Source organism: Canis lupus, chromosome 22 (assembly GCF_011100685.1).
Source record: "Canis lupus familiaris isolate Mischka breed German Shepherd chromosome 22, alternate assembly UU_Cfam_GSD_1.0, whole genome shotgun sequence".
NCBI classification, from domain to species: domain Eukaryota; kingdom Metazoa; phylum Chordata; class Mammalia; order Carnivora; family Canidae; genus Canis; species Canis lupus.
In genome coordinates, this window is record NC_049243.1 from 2,105,823 (window position 1) to 2,126,053 (window position 20,231).

General features: G+C 51.5%; 1 protein-coding gene and 1 long non-coding RNA gene across 6 annotated transcripts; both read left to right on the forward strand.

Moving 5' to 3' along the window:
• The first annotated feature begins 9,008 nt into the window (after window positions 1–9,008).
• On the forward strand, window positions 9,009–11,868 carry LOC119877399. Its single transcript, XR_005376173.1, has 3 exons — window positions 9,009–10,234; window positions 10,341–10,383; window positions 11,813–11,868. It is a non-coding gene; the product is annotated as an uncharacterized LOC119877399 (long non-coding RNA).
• A 47-nt stretch (window positions 11,869–11,915) lies between these two features.
• On the forward strand, window positions 11,916–18,281 carry LOC102151128 (nucleoside diphosphate kinase, mitochondrial-like). 5 transcript variants are annotated; one of them, XM_038569437.1, is made up of 4 exons: window positions 11,916–12,212; window positions 12,472–12,519; window positions 12,936–13,424; window positions 14,492–18,281. In XM_038569437.1, exon 4 carries the CDS (start codon window positions 15,999–16,001, stop codon window positions 16,761–16,763), a length of 765 nt encoding a protein of 254 aa, XP_038425365.1. In that variant the 5' UTR covers window positions 11,916–12,212; window positions 12,472–12,519; window positions 12,936–13,424; window positions 14,492–15,998; the 3' UTR covers window positions 16,764–18,281. The 5 variants fall into 5 exon arrangements, with proteins under 5 accessions (XP_038425365.1, XP_038425367.1, XP_038425366.1 ...); XM_038569439.1 differs by having other exon boundaries at window positions 11,916–13,424; window positions 14,492–15,178; window positions 15,264–18,281; XM_038569438.1 differs by having other exon boundaries at window positions 11,916–13,424; window positions 14,492–14,840; window positions 15,005–18,281.
• The last annotated feature ends 1,950 nt before the right edge of the window (window positions 18,282–20,231 follow it).

The following is a 20,231-nucleotide window of genomic DNA, read 5'->3' on the forward strand; positions in this document are numbered from 1 at the left end:
TGCGGTGTTGCATGACATCCGTGAGCACGCAGTCTTGCATGACTTCTGTGAGCACACGGTGTTTCACGACATCGTAGCAGGTCCGTCGCGACGAGAGCAGCAGTTACACAGGCTCACTGCCCGCGACACTCGAGGCTCACAGCTGGACCTTACACCCGGGTAAGGGCGGCCCAGAGCCCAGGCACTCGGGGAGTCCACACTGTCTCCTCCCTGCCTCGTCCTGCCCTGCGGAGGGGAGGCCCTGGCCGCGCCTGTGGTCCTGGATGCGAACCTGGTTTCCCCTTTCAGGACCTCTGAGGGGTCTAGAGGATAAACGCCTGGGAATCATTTCAAGTATTCCTCCTTTTTTTTTTTCTGCTGTTGTTGTTGGTTTTTTTTGTTTGTTTGTTTTTGGTGACACGTGAGGAGCTTTGGCGTCTGTGTTCCACCTCCTAGGTTCTGAGAGGCAGTTGCAGCTGCGGCATAAGCACAAAGTAGTGCTTGTGGGCTGAGGGGCTCCCGGGGTGACCTCTTCAGTACTGCCTCCCTTGGGGGGGCTCCCTCCGTGAGCATCCGAGAGTCGTTCCTAGAAGCTTAGCCAAGTACCTGCTCTTGCAGTCTCCCGGGGAGTTTTGCAAGCGCCTACCTTCCTGTGCGGACTCCTCAGAAGCCCTGGACGACTCCTGTTTCCCGCACTGCATCTTGACAGTATTTGTTGAATATGGAGTAAGTGTAGCCAGATGAGTTTGGAGGCTCTTAGATTATCACATTAAAGGCTTTGGCGGTCGTGCAATAAAGAAACTTGATTACTTGGTTAACCCAACTTTTTCTGAACATACTGACCAGGCCGCTTTAACAAGTGAGATGGCATTTCATGGAACGTCACTCAGGGGAGCACTGAGCCGCACAACATAGCATCCATGAAATTAAAAGCAAACCAGTTGTTGATAAATGTTTAAAACCTGAAATAACCATTTACCACCGCATAGAAACATTCTAACACTCAGGGGAAAAAATGAAAGATAGATAAGGAAGTAAACTATAAAATATTATTGAGGGACGTTATATGAGATCTAAATAAGTGGAAAGAGAGGCCATGTTCATATTTTAGAAGATTCAAGATTGTAAAGAAGTCAATTCTCTCCAATTTGATATATATAGATTCAGGGTAATCCCTGAGTCAAAAATCCCAGGAGACTTAAAAAAAAATGATAATGAACCAGTTGACTCTAAGATGTTTTAGGGGAACGAAACGCAAAGGGCTTGGAAAGCTAAGACAAGCTTGTAGGAGAACAGAGCTGGGGGTGCCTGGATAGCTACGTTGATTAAGCTTCCGACTCGTGATTTTGGCTCAGGTCATGACCTCAGGGTCCTGGGACTGAGCCCTGAGTCGGACTCTGGACTCTGCAGTGAGCCTGCTTGGGATGCGCTCTCTCTCCTTCTCTGTCTGCCCCTCCTCTCGCTCATGCTCCTTCTCCTCTCTATCTCTCAAATAAATAAATCTTAGGGGGGAAAGAAAGAACAGAATTAGAGGATTTACACTACCAGACATTGTCTTAATATGAAGCTGTGGCAATTAAGGCGATGTATCACAGGCACGGAAATAGTTAAGTAGCATATGGAACAGACTGGAGAGTCCAGAAACACAGCTTTCCATATATGGACACTGGATTCGTGCCCAAAGTGCCACTGCCGAGCAATGGGGGGAGGGTGGTTTTCAGTAAATGGCACCTGCTCCGCTGCACGTCCGCATGGGCCAACATAAATCCTGAGCCTTACCTCACACCGTGCAGTGTCAGTTCCGGGCGGATGCTTGATGTAACTATGAAGAGTGAACAATAAACACTTCAAGAAGAAAAAGAATACCAGAAGACTGGTTTCTCAAAAAGGATACAGAAAGCCGCCGTAAGTTTGCACTAAAGTCCACCAAAAGCCACCATGCGCAGAGTGAGAAAGGAAGCCACAGGAGGAAGACAGTTGCAGAATGTGCTCCACTAAGAGACTCGCCCTACATGGTTGGAGAATTCTTGTAAGTCGATTAGAAAACCTAACAGAGGGCGCCGGGCGGCTCAGGGCCTGCAGCGCACGGTGTGACCCCGGGGACTCCTTGCAGGGAGCCGGCTTCTCCCCCTGCCTGGGTCTCTGCCCTCTCTCTGGGTCTCGGGAATTAAAGAAATAAAAGGCTTAAAAACAATAAGAACAAACACAGCAGGGTGCTGAGGCCTGGAGCGGGGTGGCCCAAACCCGGCCACGAGCGCGGGAGGGCAGGGGAAGGCTAGAGAGCCTGCGGCCCAGTCACCCGGTGCCGAGGGCGGCGTGAATGTGATTCCTCGCTCTTGCCCCCTCCTCTTTCCCCTCCGAGGCACGTTCCCCTGGTGCCTCGGGACAGAGGGGCTTTTCAGCAGCACCGGAGGGCAGGGTGTCAGCCCCGCGGGAACCGAGGTCCCCGGCTGCTAGGGCTCCGCTGGGCTCGTCCTCCCCGGGGCTGACGAGCCCAGCGCCAGCCTCGGGGTCCCCAGCTGTGACAGCGGCTACCGTAGGTCTGATCTGGGTTTCTTTTTTTTTTATTTATTTTTTATTGGAGTTCAATTTGCCAGCATATAGCATAACACCCAGTGCTCATCCCATCAAGTGCCCCCCTCAGTGCCCGTCACCCAGTCACCGCCACCCCCACCCTCCTCCCCTTCCAGCACCCCTAGTTCGTTTCCCAGAGTTAGGAGTCTGTCTGTGTTCTGTCTCCCTTTCTGATATTTCCCACTCATTTTTTCTCCTTTCCCCTCTATTCCCTTTCACTATTATTTATATTCCCCAAATGAATGAGAACATATAATGTTTGTCCTTCTCCAATTGACTCACTTCACTCAGTGTCACACCCTCCAGGTCCCTCCATGTCGAAGCACATGGTGGGTATTTGTCGTTTCAAATGGCTGAGGAATATCCCACTGTATACATAGACCACATCTTTATCCATTCATCTTTCAATGGACACCGAGGCTCCTTCCACAGCTTGGCTATTGTGGACATTGCTGCTAGAAACATCGGGGTGCAGGTGTCCCGGCGTTTCATTGCATCTGTATCTTTGGGGTAAATCCGCAGCAGTCCAATTGCTGGGTCATAGGGCAGGTCTATTTTTAACTCTCTGAGGAACCTCCACACAGTTTTCCAGAGTGGCTGCACCAGGTCACATTCCCACCAACAGTGTAAGAGGGTTCCCCTTTCTCCACATCCTCTCCAACATGTGTGGTTTCCTGCCTTGTTAGTTTTCCCCATTCTCACTGGTGTGAGGTGGGATCTCATTGTGGTTTTGATTTGTATTTCCCTGATGGCAAGTGATGCGGAGCATTTTCTCATGTGCATGTTGGCCATGTCTATGTCTTCCTCTGTGAGATTTCTCTTCATGTCTTTTGCCCATTTCATTATTGGATTGTTTCTTTGCTGTTGAGTTGAATAAGTTCTTTATAGATCTTGGAAACTAGCCCTTTATCTGATATGTCATTTGCAAATATCTTCTCCCATTCTGTAGGTTGTCTTTTAGTTTTGTTGACTGTATCCTTTGCTGTGCAAAAGCTTCTTATCTTGATGAAGTCCCAATAGTTCATTTTGCTTTTGTTTCTTTTGCCTTCGTGGATGTATCTTGCAAAAAGTTGCTGTGGCCAAGTTCAAAAAGGGTGTTGCCTGTGTTTTCCTCTAGGATTTTGATGGAATCTTGTCTCACATTTAGATCTTTCATCCATTTTGAGTTTATCTTTGTGTCTGGTGCAAGAGAGTGGTCTAGTTTCATTCTTCTGCATGTGGATGTCCAATTTTCCCAGCACCATTAATTGAAGAGACTGTCTTTCTTCCAGTGGATAGTCTTTCCTCCTTTATCGAATATTAGTTGGCCATAAAGTTCAGGGTCCACTTCTGGGTTCTCTATTCTGTTCCAGTGATCTATGTGTCTGTTTTTGTGCCACACTGTCTTGATGACCACAGCTTTGTAGTACAACCTGAAATATGGCATTGGGATGCCCCCAGATATGGTTTTCTTTTTTAATATTCCCCTGGCTATTCAGGGTCTTTTCTGATTCCACACAAATCTTAAGATAATTTGTTCTAACTCTCTGAAGAAAGTCCATGGTATTTTGATAGGGATTGCATTAAAAGTGTATATTGTCCTGGGTAACATTGACATTTTCACAATATTAATTCTGCCAATCCATGAGCATGGAATATTTTTCCATCTCTTTGTGTCTTCCTCAATTTCTTTCAGAAGTGTTCTATAGTTTTTAGGGTATAGATCCTTTACCTCTCTGGTGAGGTTTATTCCTAGGTATCTTATGCTTTTGGGTGCAATTATAAATGGGATTGACGCCTTAATTTCTCTTTCTTCAGTCTCATTGTTAGTGTATAGAAATGCCACTGACTTCTGCGCATTGATTGTGTATCCTGCCACACTGCCGAATTGCTGTATGAGTTCTAGCAATCTTGGAGTGGAGTCTTTTGGGTTTTCTATGTACTATGTTGAATAGCAGTGGTGAGAGTGGGCATCCCTGTCTTGTTCCTGATCTTAGGGGAAAGGCTCCCAGTGCTTCCCCATTGAGAATGATATTTGCTGTGGGCTTTTCATAGATGGCTTTTAAGATGTTGAGGAATGTTCCCTCTATCCCTACACTCTGAAGAGTTTTGATCAGGAATGGCTGCTGTATTTTGTCAAATGCTTTCTCTGCATCTATTGAGAGGATCCTATGGCTCTTGTTTTTTCTCTTGCTGATCTGATCAATCACATTGATTGCTTTACGAGTGTTGAACCAGCCTTGCATCCCAGGGATAAATCCCACTTGGTCATGGTGAATAATCTTCTTAATGTATTGCTGTGATCCGGGTTTCTCAAGGGACTGTCAATGCACCGTGATCTGGGTCCCATGGGCCCGGCCTCCTGCCCACGTAGCTTGTACCTGGGCCGCTCCCTCCTTTTGTTCCCTGTGGGTTAGCGCTCCAGTTTCCCGAGGGGCAGGGGGATGTGGACAGGATCTTCCTCAAGCCCCAGCTCATTTGCCTGTGATCCCGAAGGCCTAAGCAGACCTCGCCAGGGTAGGAGCCTCGGCGGTGCTGGTGACGATGCCTGCCTGCAAGGCGCCAGGCTCCTGCCCCAGGGTGCTGGCCACAGCTTCTCGGTTCCACGTCATGCTTTGCCTTCCACGGCTGGGATCCGTCTCTTGGGTTGGCTATTCCCACCATTGGAGTCAGGGCTCTGAGATTTCCCCTGGTGGAAAACCCTGTTTATGGTCACCGAGCCCAGCATTTCCCAATGGTTGGCCCAGGAAGCCCCCTTTCAGGTCCACCGCATGTCCCACCCCTCAGACTAGAGCTTTACGGAACCTACTTTGGGAAGCGTCAGCCCAAACCATGTGTCGCCTTCTGAGCGCCATCAGCTGCCTCAACTCAGGGCCGCATTCCACCCCAGATGGCGTCTCTTAGGACACCAGCCCCTCCTAGAAGGGAACCTGGGCTCACCGGGTCCCGAGCCAGCCCCATGCGGCCCATCTGCTCAGCCCTAATCCTACTCAGCCCTGTTGTCCACCACACGCTTGTTTGCCCAGCCCCTGAGCCATCCTAGGGTGACAGGAGTGGCCAGAGGAGTCCCCTTTGGGTCCACATCTTCACTGTCCCTCCCGGGTGAACTCATTCCGGGCTCTCGGGCCTCTGGAACCATTGCCCACTCTCCCCCTCTTACTAGGACCTGCTCCCAGCACACTCCTCTCATCAGCATGTTCACGTGAGATCCACCACACGTCGCCAAGATGGGGAAGGAGCCCAGGGGCCGGGAACACCCTGAGAGCACGTGCAACTGGAGAACAAAGGGCCGTACGAGATCAAACATGCAATTTCACATGCCTCACAACAGGAAGCCAGCTTGGGTCTTTAATCGTATATGTGCTGAGGAAAGGACATTGGAACCTCAGGAAGGTGCGGCGGGTGGCAGGGGATACCCTGCCTTACTTGAGCATATGCTTTCTTGCTTTGTGTCCAAGAGGGTTCAACATAAGTGCAGTCACATCCGGGGCACGCAGGGGAGGGCGACCGTGGCTGCTTCCCAGTCGCCTCCTCAGAATGCCATCCTGGGCCTCATAAACCTGGGAGATCTTGATATAAACCCAGAACGATCGTTCCTAGTGTTGGGGGCCCGTGTTCGTCAGCCAGTGTCAGGTTCGAGGCAAACATCTCCTGGGTTCCATGCAGCAGGAAGCGTTTGCCTGCGGAGCTCCGCTTGTCGTCTGGGCTGGAGCCGATGGGAACAGGCTCAGCCGGTCGGTTCTGCACAGGCCGCCAGGGCTCCAGGGGGCCGCCCTTACTTGGGGACCCTGGACGGCCACGGCGGTGGTGGCTGTCCTCCTCATGTCTCTCACCCTCCGAGGACAGCACGCTGCCCAAAGCTTGTTCCTCCAATGGCTCCAGCCGAGGTGGAAGAGACTGAGCCCGGGTGTGAAAGCACAGTTCTAGCCCCCACTCATGTCACATCTGCTGCCATCCCCTTGACCACAGGTCACTCAACCAAGCTCAAGGTCATCTGCGAGGAGGCCATGCCCCGGTAATGGGCAGAGAAGGGAGTGAAGAGCTGGGGACACAGGTCAGGGCTCCAGGGAGCCATGGAGCCAGTTGTCACAGAGGCATTTGGCTGTGAAGATGGCCTGGGGACCCAGCAGGCCCGGGGAAGTCAGATGCGGGGGAAAGGAGGGGAAAAAAAGACTTGTTCCTCAGTGGTTGTTTTCATAGCAGCTTCTCTCGGGGAATTTCCTGAAGATCTCACAGGCTCCATGAGCCACAGAGGGACACACCGCCCGAGTGATCCCGAGGCCCGTGGAGGCAGTGGGCACAGAAAGGCAGCGTGGCCTCCAAACAACTCTTCCACGGCTGAGGCTGGAGAGCCTTTCTGACACACAGGTGCCAAGGACGGCACCCAGGTGAGCATCAGCCTTACCCAAGAGTCAGGGGTGCCACACGGGCAAGGCCAGAGCCTCCAATGGGCAGCTTTAGGTGCCTACATCAACAGCCAGGGGAGCACAGTTACCCAGGACGTTTCGGTTGCTCTCCACTTATTTATTTATTATTTAAAATGTAGTTTTTATTTACTTATTTATTTTAATAAAAAGAATACAGACATGTAGTTTCAGAAGGGAAATAAAAGTAGAGGCTTATAATGAAAAACAACAGCCTCTTGCCCCACTGCTCCCAACCCCTAATACCTTCTCCCCCGGAAAACTGGCTAGTTTTCCCTACTTTCCCCTCCCATGTGTCTGTTGCTGTTTCTTGATTTTTTTTTTCATCATCACACACAACCTAGTCTCCTCTGACCTTGGAAGGCGAGACTTGAGCCGTCTGGCTTTCCCCACACCAGTTCTCACCCCCACACGTGCATATAATCCCCTTCCCCATATTCCCAACGTAGACATTTTGGTTCAACGAGTATTTAGTGTATATACTGTTATGAATATGAAAATAAAACCGTTGACAGCTGGGGTATGATAGTAAACTATGATTACATGTGTTTTCAGTGTGACCCTTTGTTTCTCCAGGAGCTGATTATTGCTGTTTGTTTGCTTCATTTTCTGTGTACTTACCAATAAGACAACCTAAACTCTCAAAACTGAAAGCTTCCCTGATAGAATCAGGCCGATAAGGTAAACCTTTCCCTCTTTTTGATTTATGACAAAAGACATGAAGTGAGACGTCCTTATGGGATCCATTCCTTCTCTGGCTCCCAGCTGACAGGTGGTGCTGGCAGCCCCTGCGTAGCTCTTGTTCTGGAAACTCCTTTGCTCCTCGTCGGGTGTTGAATCCCATGCTGCAGGGACAAGCGTCTTTCTTTGCTTCTCTGGAAATGTCATTATTCTATCTGCACAATTGACTGATCAGGTCTGACGTTCTGGGTTGGCAATGATTTTCCTTCAGAACGTTTTCATCTTACTTTTTGTTTTCAAATAATCGTAGACTCTGGAAAGGTCGCAGACACATTAGTGCTCCACCTAATGCCTTCACCGGGCTGCCCTGGATGCCAACACCTAACATAGCCGTGGCACAATGATCAAAACGAAGGCGATAATTTTCATACACTGGTATTAACTGAATTGCAGACTTTGGAGTTCATCAGTGTTCCCCAATAATGTCATTTTATGTTTCCAGGGTCCATTCCAGGATCCCACATTATAGCTGGTTCTGGAGTCTTCTTCGTCTCTTCGAGTGGGGAGCAATTCCTCAGTCTTGCTTTGTCTTTCATGATCTTAACAGCTTTTTTTTTTTTTAACAGCTTTTTTTTTAAGATTACTTATTTAAAAAAGAAGATTACTTATTTATTTATTCACGAGAGACACAGAGAGAGAGAGAGAGGCAGAGACACAAGCAGAGGAAGAAGCAGGCTCCACGCAGGGAGCCCGACACGGGACTCGATCCCAGGACTCCAGGATGCGCCCTGGGCTGAAGGTGGTGCTAAATTACTGAGCCACCCAGGGATCCCCGATCTTAACAGTTTTGAAGAATAGTGGTCAGGTACTTGGTAGAATGTCCCATGGTTTAGATTTTTTTTTTTTTTTTTTTGGTTTCTCATGATTAGGCCACGGTTCTAGATTTTTTTTGGCAAGAATACCACGGAAGTGATGCAGCTTCTTACTGACAGCGTTAATCTTGACCCCTTGGCTATATGGTTTGTGCCAGTTTTCTCCACTGTAACTATTTTTCTTCTCATAATTAGTAAAGATACCAGTAGACACACTCTTTAAAAATGTTTATTTTAATTTCAGCATAGTTAACATACAGTGTCATGTTAGTCTCGGGTGCACAGTGTAGTGATCCCAACACTTGCACACACCACCCGGGGCTCATCACAAGCGCCCTCCTTAACCCCCATTCCCCATTTATCCCCTCCCCACCCACCAACCCCCTTCCCCTCAGGTCACCAGCTGTGTGTTCTCTGTAGTTAAGAGTCTGTTTCTTGGTTTGCCTCTCTCTCTTTTTTTCTCTTTTGCTTGTCTGTTTTGTTCCTTGAGTTCCACCCATGGGTGAAATCATATGGTATTTATCTTTCTCGGACTGACTTATTTCACTCAGCTTTCTACTCCCAAGATCCATCCATGTTGTTGCAAATGGCAAGACTTCCTCATATGTATGACCAGGGGATAGTCCACTGCATGTAGATACCACATCTTGGTCCCTTCATCTGCGATGGACGCTTGGACCGCTGCCTGTCTCAGCTACTGTGAATAACGCTGCAGTAAACACGGGGGTGCATGTATCCTTTCAAATTAGCACTTTCGTATTTTTTGAGTAAATCCAGTAGGGTGATCACTGGATCATGGGGTAGTCCTATTTTTAATTTTTTGAGGAGCCTCTAGTGGACGTACTTTAAGATTATGCAAATATCCTGTTGATCCTCAAACTTCCACCCACTAATTCTAGCCTGGATTGCCGAATCTTGCCTACAACAGTTATTACTGCGATGTTCTTAATGGTAATTTTCTATTTTCCTCCTGTCTTTCACATGTGTTGATGTAATTCTTTTGTAAGGTAGAACCGTCCCTTCTCTTCCATTTATTTACTCATTATTTATTTACATCAGCATGGATTCATAGTTTTTTTTCTGCCCCCTAAGGGTTATAGTCCAATTTCATTGTTAAAACTGCTCTCAGAATTTTTTTAAGTTTATTTTTTTATTTCAGAGAGACAACAAAAGTGGGGACAGAGGGAGAGGGAGATGCAGACTCCCCGCTGAGCAGGGAGCCCAATGGGGGGCTGGATCCCAGGGCCCTGGGGTCATGACCTGAGCCGAAGGCAGACGCTCATCCGCTGAGCCCCCAGTTGCCCCAAGAGGTTTTTGTTTCTACCTCGTGTTCCAACTTTGGGTGTTCAGTTTGCAGTACAGACTTCCAGGAGCTCTTTCTTGTTTTCTAAATATTATTTTTATGGTGATCTAGCCTTATGGGTGTGACGTCTTCTCTTATTTCTAAAGCTATTTATTGTTTGGGGGAAGTGTTCTTTTGTTTCTTGCACTGATCTCTTTCTGAGTTACTTTTTTGTTTGTCTGTCTGTCTTTGTCTCTCTTTCCTGTGGGAGGCTCTTTCTCAGATGTCCTGGCATTCTCCACTGTCTGTCTACATGTGAGTGATGCACCTGCACAGGATAGTCACTCCGCGCCCAGCGTTCTCCGTGGTCCCTGGGAAGGGAAAAGTGGATCTTTACGGTGGGGAGATCTACACTGCCTTTGCCAGACCTCACTTCACCGCTGGTGAGACAGCAGATGTTATCTCCTGACGTGATGCAATATTGAAGTACAAAACTTCACCCCTGCGACTTGCCAAAAACATCTGATCTGAATCTATCCGTGCCTTTAGATCTAACTTCCAGTCGACAAGCTTTACGAGATACAGGGACAAGGTAAATGATCCCATAAGGGAGCCATCAGGCAACTCAGTTGTGAAACCCTCCTTGAGTTAGATAACCCGGTCCCTTCAAAGGGGGATGGGGGGCTAACAAAAGGACTGGTCTAGGGAAGACGAGAAAGAGACTTACTAACCAAATGCAATGGCATTCTAGGGACAGTGGGGGAAATTTCCATATGGATTGACTATGAGACTATATTAGGGGATTATTTTAAATTTCCTCAGGCGCCATCATGGATTATGTATATATTTCTATTATGTGCGATAATGACCTTCCCCTGAGACATGTAGGGCAGAACTATCACAATGTCCACAGCTCATTTTCAAATGGTTCGGAGAAACAATACACGGACACACATACGTGTAAAGATAAAGCTAATATGTTAAGATGCTGATTGTACCGACTTCAAAGGGAGCACATGGGTGTGCATTACACTATAGTGTTTCTATATGTTTACTTTTTCCCTAATAAAAAATATAGTTGGAAAAAAAAAGAGGAAGATACCACCAAGCTGCCTGAAGCTTGTGCGAGCCCTGCGTTTGCGGGGAGGCTCGTCAACTGGTGGGCCACCTTCCCTCCTGGGCCTTCTTCCTACACACACTAGGTCCTCGCTGTGTGGACAATGAGAGGTGCGCGGTCCGCACTCCGACGGCCCTGAGCAAAGCTGTGGAGTTCCAGCTCTTTCCTTTCAGGCAGCACACCTTACTTTTTTCAGCTGTTCTCAACCTTGAGTTTCGCCTTCCTAAGGAAACCCAAGAGGGTCTTAAGAATTCATTTGCATTAAAGTGCAAATAACTAATGACCCTTGCTTCTTCTGGGGATATTTTCTTTTAAAAACTGAAATCCAAGGAAGGAACCTATAAATGTGGAATTTCAAAGAGGAGTGGAATTGAGTGTGAGCTTCAATGTCCAGTCTTCTGAACTCATTCCTATCCCTCCAACCTACTAGCTTTTTGCAAGAGGAGGGGGCGTTTAAACGTGGTGAAGAAGGCGTAATGTATAAACCTGTCCAATCACTACGTTGCACACCTGAGACTAGAGGAACCTTGCGTGTCAGCCCTGCTCAGATGATGAAAAGATCGAGTGCATGGAGGAGATACTAAGTCTAGGCTTACAGTACTTCTCTTGAAAGTGCTCTGGGCCAGGAAGGGGCAGAGAAGCACTAAGAGAGGTCAGGAGGCATGGTAGGAAGGTAGATGGAGGCTAAGTGTCCAGAGTTTCCGAATTCATAAGAGCTCTGCTGTGACCTCACTCCTACCCCCTCTACCCTTTACCCCAGCGATGACACCCCCTTTACCTCCTTTACTTCCAGTCTGGGCCTGGAACATTCTAGGGGGGGAAGAAGGAATGTGCAAGAGAAGCCTGGGCCTCCAGAACTCTGTTTCTTTCTTTTCCTTCTTTCTTTTCTTTTTCTTTTTTTTAGATTTTATTTATTTATTCATGAGAGACACACAGAGAGAGGCTGAGACACAAGCAGAGGGAAAAGCAGGCTCCCTGCAGGGAACCTGATGCAGGACTTGATCCCAGGACCCCAAGGTAATGCCCTGAGCCAAAGGCAGATGCCCAACCGCTGAGCCTCCCAGGTGCCCAGAACTCTGTGCATCTTTAACGCGCTGGGGCCTGACTTAATAGTCGTCCCACGTGGAAAGCTAGCCTGTGAGTTGGAGGGCAGGGACCATGTGTCTCCTTCATCCCGTAGCGCGTGTCCGAGGCTCAGTGTTCTGCACACGTAGTAGGTGCTCAAGAGATACGCACTGGCCGGCCGGATGCATTGCCTGGCTGCACTCTCACAAGAACTTCCTATTACCCGTCCCTTTCTGCAGGTGAGGCAGCGGGAGCTTAGTCGGGCTAAATAATTTGCCTGGGTTGCCCAGTTGGTGAGACACAGAGCTGGTGTTCTAGTGAGTTCTGACTGACTTTAAGGCCAGGCTCCAAACCAGAGCCCTTAACTGCATTTAGCATCAATTTGAGCAAAGGGTGGGGTTGCATCTCCATCTCAGTAGTGATTCTCTCATGGAAACATTTTCATGACCCCCAAAATCTTTGTACACATTCTCATACCCTTTTACATTTTCCCTGCAGGATAAACCAACATTTCACCCGGTATGAAATTCTGTGGACTTCAAAACGGTAAATAAAAATGGCAAAGGGATGCAGTAGCATGTTCACAATCTGGAGAATAATTTATAATCATAATGCCTCCTTTTATTTGAAGAATTGGGACTGCTCTCGTGAGAACTAATTTGTTTAGGCCTCTGATTTCACGCTTAGAGTAGGCTGCAAAGCTCCCCACCTGGATATTTCCAGGCTCCAAGTTGCTGTGCGGAGGAGGGGGTCGGGGGAGGGAGAAGGATTCATTATTAGGTCTTAGCTTGAAATCTGAGGCCAGTTTCTAATGGGAAGTTCTTAAACACTTAAGCCCTGTGGCTGTATAGCCGAACCTCCGGAGGGTGAATGTTGTCCGAGGGGTAGAAGTCGAGGCAATGAGGTAAAAATAAAAGACTCCCTTTGTCCCATTCTAAAATTGTGTGGTTTTCTTTCCTGAGCTGCTGCTCTTAGGAGCCACAAGGGAAAGGGGCTGCAGGAGCCCGCGCACCCAGAAACACTGCTCGCGGGGAGCTGGAGGCGATCACAGGTTTCCGCGTCTTGTGAAGGAGAATGTCGTGGGTCCCACTGGACTCCCGTCCCTCATTCACAGCTGAGGGTCCTCCAGACACCTTCCAGGTGCTCTCCCATTGATTGCCCTGTATCAGGTCACAGGTGCAACCAGAACTCAGAGCCACACCAACCGAGGCTGCTGTTGAGCCGCTCCGATAAGAACGAGTCTCGGGCCAACCCAGAAGCCTCTCCCCAAGGGTCGTGGAGGAGGAGGTCGGGCTTCTTATCGGACAAGCATTCAGCCGACCGATGTGGCTCGGTCCTCGGGCTGCGGAGCGCAAGGAGGAGGGCGTGCGGGGCTCTGCTCCAGCCAGCCCTGCGCTGCCACCAGGCCTCGGGGCACCATCTGTCATACGAGGTCATCCTAGATGCACCTGGTAATTGGGGTCGCCGTCTGTTAGCTAATTGGCTTTAAGCTAAAGAGAAACAAAAACTTCTATTTTTACGACAGGGGGTAGTTTTGCAAGGTGGAGTGAGGCGCTTGCCCAGTTAGGCTCCTGCCCTCCCACAGAGACCGGAGGCAGGCCCTAACCCCCCACCCCCACCCCCGGGATAGCACTTCCAGGGGGATTGGCCCCGGTCCTTGAGAAAGGCATTCCAGAGTCCTAAGGCTGGCAACGGCTTTGTTTAGCTTTTAGAAGGATTTATACACATTTCAAAGAGACAGAGGCAAGAACCTACAAGTCGTCTAAAGCTAATGCTCTAAGAAGGGAGCTGGAGGGAGAAGTCTCCTCCTGGAAAGAGGGACAATGAAGCCTCCTAGTTTGAATTTGTATTTGTCCTCCCCGAGAGGCGAGAGGCGGCAGCAAAGGTGGCCTCCCCACCCCGCCTCCTGTTCCTGCACTCGGTCTCTCCCGTCTTACCCCAGGCGCTGCAGAAAGACACGGATGGAACAGCTGAAGGCCGGGTGGGGGGCTCCTGGGCGGGGGGGGGGGGGGGGGGGGGGCTGTCCTCCTATTCACCCCTCACTTGAGTTGCACCATCTTGGTTCTGGAGAAAGTGCAAGCCTTCTGTGAGGGGACCTCACCACCACCACCCACCCACCTCGAGGCTGGGGCCGGAACACGAGGTGTTGGTGTGTGTTCTGAACCCTTGAGGCGAGGTCCCGGCTCACCCACGTGCGGGGCACGGGCGCCTGGTCTGCTCCGAGGGCCGCAGCCACCCCAGCCCAGCAGGCAGGAGGCGCGGGTGTAGACACACCGGGGAGCGGTGGACAACTGAAAACCACGACACAGCAGAACCAGGTCAAAACCAAACCCTGCGGTTCACTTTCACCAAAGAGGGTTTTTGACCAAGACAGAGAGGGAGAAGAACCTTTAAAATCTGTGAGCCGGGAAGGGAGAAAGCGGACCTCACATTCCGCTGGGCAATCAGCCCTCCAAACCAGGACAGTTCTCACTGTGCCCCATGTTTGCAGAAGAAAAGAACAGTCATTTCCATGCAGGAAGGAAGCCGGCACCTGCTGTCCAGCAGTTCTAGCCACATCCGCTGGCCGCCTTCCTGCTCCTTGCTGGATCTGAAAGGTGTGGGGGATGGGAACAGGCAAAGCACCTCGCAGGTAAGGAGGGCACCATTCAAAAAACGAAACAGAAAGCATGATCTGTTTTTTCCTAAAGTTCCCTGTCTGTAGCTCTGTAATATATATGCGTGTGTCTCTGAGCCGAGGAGCAGGAGGGAAGCCCTTCCATCTGCCCCCACCTCCTGCTTCCATGGCCCCGGAGAGCCCTGGCCTGCCTCGCGTGGGGAAGCAAGGCCTGACGCCACCCTACTGACTACTGGCTGCCCCACCTCAGGTGCCAGGGGCAAAGGGGTGCAATTCCCAGTTCTAAGGGCTAGCCCGGGCCTACTGCCACTTTTGCTTGCAGGCAGGCAGGGCTGGCTTCCCCGGGGAATCTTGCACATCACAGAGGTACAGAAATGTTGGGCAAATGATGACCAAAAAATTATATCTTAATAGGTGTTGTCCCTGAACAAAAGAAGGCATAGGCCCGAGTGGCAGAAACGAAGGGCGAAACCACAGCCAAAGCGGCTGGGTGTAAGCGGGGAGCCTGGCGCCAGAGAGGCGTTAGAGGAGCCACGGGCAGGCTCCAGGGCCCAGGCCAAGGCTCCACCAGCAGCGTGGGAGGAGCAGGTAGGGCCTGAGCTTGCTCGCAGGACGGTCTTGCTCTGAGCTCAGGAGGAAAGCAAGCGCATCAGAGCTGTGCCTTCCTTCCAAGGCGACTGGCGAGGCCTGTCCACCGCTCAGGGAAGCAGGAGGAAGCGCCTGGTCTCTCTGGGGACACGGGGGTGTCGCATCCCTGGGCCCACGCGTGAATGGGCAGAGTCCAGCTCGGTGCCACCTTGAAGGCCAGGAGCCCCAAGCACAGAAACTAACGTAACGCTTCGCCTAAAGCAGTTGAGGCCTCCAGGAGCCTCAGGAAAGCACTCGGTGCGACCGCCCGGGGCACGCGGGGCACCCAGGATGACCAAGTCCTGCCCAGGATGCGCTCAGCCAGGAAGTGACCCATCCCCCGCGGAAAGGCGCCTGGCAGGTGCAGCCGGCAGGGACTCCCGGGTTCGTGCAGGCTCCGAGGCATCTATCGGCACCTTCACAGCTGGTAAGGGCGCCACCGCCAGCTGCGGCCCGGCCCAGCTGTGCCTCCGGGTCCCGCCTTCTCAGGCCACTCCATCCCCCGGTCGCATACACTCAAAATCTTGCAGCGTCTTCGTCTTCTCTCAGCTTTTCCCCTTAAGAAAGGCTTTCAATTTCTCACCTTTCTTCCCTCCTCTCACCCATTGCGGCCACGGCCAGCTACCCGTCCCTCTTCTTTTTATTCCCCCTGCCCGGCCACAAACGTATCCTCCTAAGTGGCAGGTCCAGTGGTTTTGCTTCCCGAAGCCAAATCCTGCTTACGGAAGTCCAAACCGTCCCCAGCTTGGGCTTAAAGCTCTCTCCAGCTTTGTTTCCTATTATGACACACTCCCCTTCCCCCCACACCCCGGCCTCCTGCTCTGGGACATTGGGCTACTTGTCCTTCCTTCGCTCCGCCTCTTACTTCCAAGCAGCCTCCTCCCTCCGACTGGACTGCTTCCCTCATCACATCAGCTGCTGGAAGGTCAATCTTGGCTTAAACCTTCTAGAAACAGGCTCCAGCGGCCCGCGGGCCGGGGTCATGGGTGGCGTCTTGGGGCGCGCCTCGCTGCCGGGGCTGCTGAGTGGCCCGTGGGCCCCCGGACCGAGCCTGCTCGCGCACCCCAACTCGGGAGGGTCCTCCTGGACTCGAGAGCGGACCCTGGTTGCAGTGAAGCCGGATGGGGTGCAGCGGCGGCTTGTGGGGGACGTGATCCAGCGCTTTGAGAGGAGGGGCTTCAAGCTGGTGGGGATGAAGATGCTGCAGGCGCCAGAGAGAGTCCTTGCTGAGCACCACCATGACCTGCAGAGGAAGCCCTTCTACCCACCGCTCATCAGCTACATGACCTCCGGCCCCGTGGTGGCCATGGTCTGGGAAGGCCCCAGTGTGGTGTGCTCCTCGAGGACCATGATAGGACACACCGACTCAGCTGAGGCCACCCCCGGCACCATCAGGGGGGACTTCAGCATCCACATCAGCAGGAACATCATTCACGCCAGCGACTCCGTGGAGGGGGCCCGGAGGGAGATCCAGCTATGGTTTCAGAGCAGTGAGCTGGTGGACTGGGCAGACAAAAACCACGAGAGCAGCATCTACGCAGCCTGAGCACTCGGGCTGCCCTCAGCCACCCTGCGGCCGCCCAGGATCAACTACCTCTGTCGTGCAGACCCCGAGCCCACCCTGGCGGTCTGCCCTTCTGTCCCAGACCCCGTCTACTTTCCGCTCCACACTACCCCGAGGAGCTGAACAACCAACTCTATGTGCCTTTTACTATCCTGAGCCAATAAGAAATTGGACCAAATCCTTTCTATACCAAAGTGCCAGACAACCTTTGGGGTGTCTCCAAAAGTATGTAGTGTAAGCGCCCTTTCCCCAAGGGGGGTGGGACACCACTGTGTTGTGGCGGGCGTGGGTCGTTTGGTACAGTTCCTGCCATCTCTCAGATTAGGGGTGAGGACTTCATGCAAAGTCGTAAGAGTTTGAAAGTAGAAATAAAGCTTACCTGCTCACGCAAAAAAAAAAAAAAAAAAAAAAAAAAAAAAAAACCTTCTAGAAACATGATGTTGTGGAAAATAAAGGCATCATGTAGACTAGACGTAGCTGGTTTCCAGTTCCAGAAATGTTGCTTACCAGCTCTGTGCCTCCAGCAAGTCACAACCGCCCCCCCCGCCCCCACCTAGTTTCTGATTATGCGAGATGAGCAGGACACCTACTTTGCAGAAGCGAGACAGCTGGAGGTAATCTCTGGAAAGCACCTAGCACAGACTTGGTCCCAGTACGTGCTCAATAAACCGTTGCTGAATTGCGCCTCTATCGGCATTTTCGTGGCAGTTTTGTCCTACTGCTTCCCCAGCCAGAGCCCCCTGAGGCCCAAGGCCTCATCCAAACTGTCTTGGCCTCTTTGTAGTTTCCTATGTCCGACACAGGAACACACCTACTGACAAGTGGTGGAAAGAACTTAGCATGCCTAACCTGATGTTAGGGAAGGGAAGAATCCGGGTAGAGGGACCTAGTGGATCTCAGGTACTGGATGGGTGTTGAGGGCCCACTTGTATGGCGTCACTGCAGAGAGGGCAGGACCCCCGTCAGGAGCTATAAGGAGGACAGTTTTAGCACAGGGTGGGAATAGCCAACGGGTAGAGAGCTGCTCAACATGAGAGCAGCTGTCCACTGTGAGGTGCTGGCGGTTAAAAGAAGTTGGATTATGGAAAGTGTTCCTCCGTGGGATGATACATAAGACCAGATCTGCGATGCTTAACTTTGGGGGCTCACAAAAGCCTTTGAAAATCTGATAAAAGTTATGGATCTTCTTCCCTAAAAAAATAAAAAAAGAAAGAAAGAAAAGAAAAGAAAAAGGTTCGAAGCATCACATTTTGCAAATAATTTTGCAAATGATTTCAGGAGCTTCATGGCTCCTAGGCAAAGATCACCTGAAAACCCCTGGAGGATGCTATCCATCTTCAACTTTCTTTTTTACTGTTAATAATGAGAAAGAAGCATTTCTGTTCTATGTATCTTCAAAATTCATACGTCCATCTCAGGGGCCTGGCTCATAACTTTTGTCCAGATTCAATGCTCTACATATTTGTGGATTAAAAGGATGAATAAATGAATGAAACCTTTGATGAATCTGATCTTTAAGTAAAGGCATATGCTGCATGGAGAAAAGACAAAGGGAAAAAAAAAAAAGACAAAAATGAAACGTTCTAGAAAAAGACCGGGCAGCCTGGGTGGCAGTTTAGCACCGCCTTCAGCCCAGGGTGTGATCCTGGGGTCCTGGGATCGAGTCCTGCATTGGGCTCCTGCATGGAGCCTGCTTCTCCCTCTGCCTGTGTCTCTGCCTCTCTCTGTGTCTCTGATGAATAAATAAATAAAATCTTAAAAAAAGAAAAAGACTAATACAGGATGACAAAAGGTGGAAGAGAGCTCATCAGGGATGGAGAAAAGGATACACTTTGGAAGGCCTCGAGCCCCAGCCTCTTGCCTGGATCCAAAACACCCCAGCAAACTTCTAAACCCACAGTTTCTTTTTTTTTTTTTATTTATGATAGTCACACACACACAGAGAGAGAGAGAGAGGGGCAGAGACACAAGCAGGCTCCATGCACCGGGAGCCCGACGTGGGATTCGATCCCGGATCTCCAGGATCGCGCTCTGGGCCAAAGGCAGGCGCCAAACCGCTGCGCCACCCAGGGATCCCTAAACCCACAGTTTCAAGAGTCTCCCACTCAATTCTGCTGGCCCTGCCGCTCCCACTCAGAATGACCGTGGCACCCACTCGGAGGTGGGGTGGGTGGGTGGGAATCACTCCTTAAGACCACCCTAGGATTCCTGTGTGGCTCAAGGGTTTAGCACCTGCCTTCAGCTCAGGGCATGACCCCCTGGAGTCCCAGGATCAAGTCCCACATAAGGCTCCCTGCATGGAGCCTGCTTCTCCCTCTGCCTGTGTCTGCCTCTCTCTCTCTGCCTCATGAATAAATAAATAAAACCTTAAAAAAAAAAAAAAAGATGACGACCCTGACCAGGTGGTACTCTTTACCTGATTCTGAAACCCCTTCCCCCTTGTGAATTTAGGTCTCAATTGCAATGCAACCAACCATTCATTGTTCTATTGTTCCAGTTGGTTCACCCCGGTAAGGAGCTGTTCAATGCAGTGAGCGTGTCGGGAGGCATTTGTGTTTTCTTCCCCAGACTATTATTATTGATGGAATAGCTGACTTTCAACATCAAGGGGACAGTGAGCTGCAAGGAGAGGACCCGCAGCGCGGCCAGGCCCAGCAGGCCTGGGTGTTGGAGGAGGCTCAGGTCGGGTGCTGCCGTCAGGGGGCAGGGCCGGGGGGCGCCCTCAGGTGCAGGCGGGGCTGCGGGCACCCAGGAGCCTCCTCAGGCGGTGCAGGGCCTCGGGCAGCCCGGCCCGGGTGAGCCGCTGCAGGCCCACAGCTCGGCCAGGGCCTCGGGCAGGGCAGACACGGCTCGTCCGCCGCGGCCAGCACGAACAGGAGCACCGTGGTGCCATCCAGGTGGTCCCTCCAGGGGGTCCCTCCAGGTGGTCCTTCCAGGGGGTCCCTCCAGGTGGTCCTTCCAGGGGGTCCCTCCAGGTGGTCCCTTCAGGTGGTCCTTCCAGGGGGTCCCTCCAGGTGGTCCCTCCAGGGGGTCCCTCCAGGCGGCGCGCAGTGGGCGCTGCCCTCCCACGTCCCACACCGTCAGGCCCGCGTGCCCCGGGGCGGCGAGCGGCTCCACGTTGAAGCCCACGGTGGGCAGCGTCTCCACCTGCCCGTAGCCCTTCAGCTTGCACAGGAGCGTGGTCTTGCCCGCCGGGTCGAGGCCCATCATCACCACGTGCGCCTCCGCCCTGGGGCCCCGGGACGCCACCGGCCCATGACGGCCGCCGAGCCTGGGGGGAGGCAGGTGTGCGGGTCAGCCTGGGGCACGGGGTGCGGGGGGACTCAGAGAAGGGGGGCCTCGGCTGCGCGCGCAGGGAGGGCCTGAAAGGGCAAGGCCTGACCGCGAGCTGACCTAGCTCGGGAGGGGGCACAGAGGCCGTGGGGCCCCCTGGAGGACGCCCAACGGGGT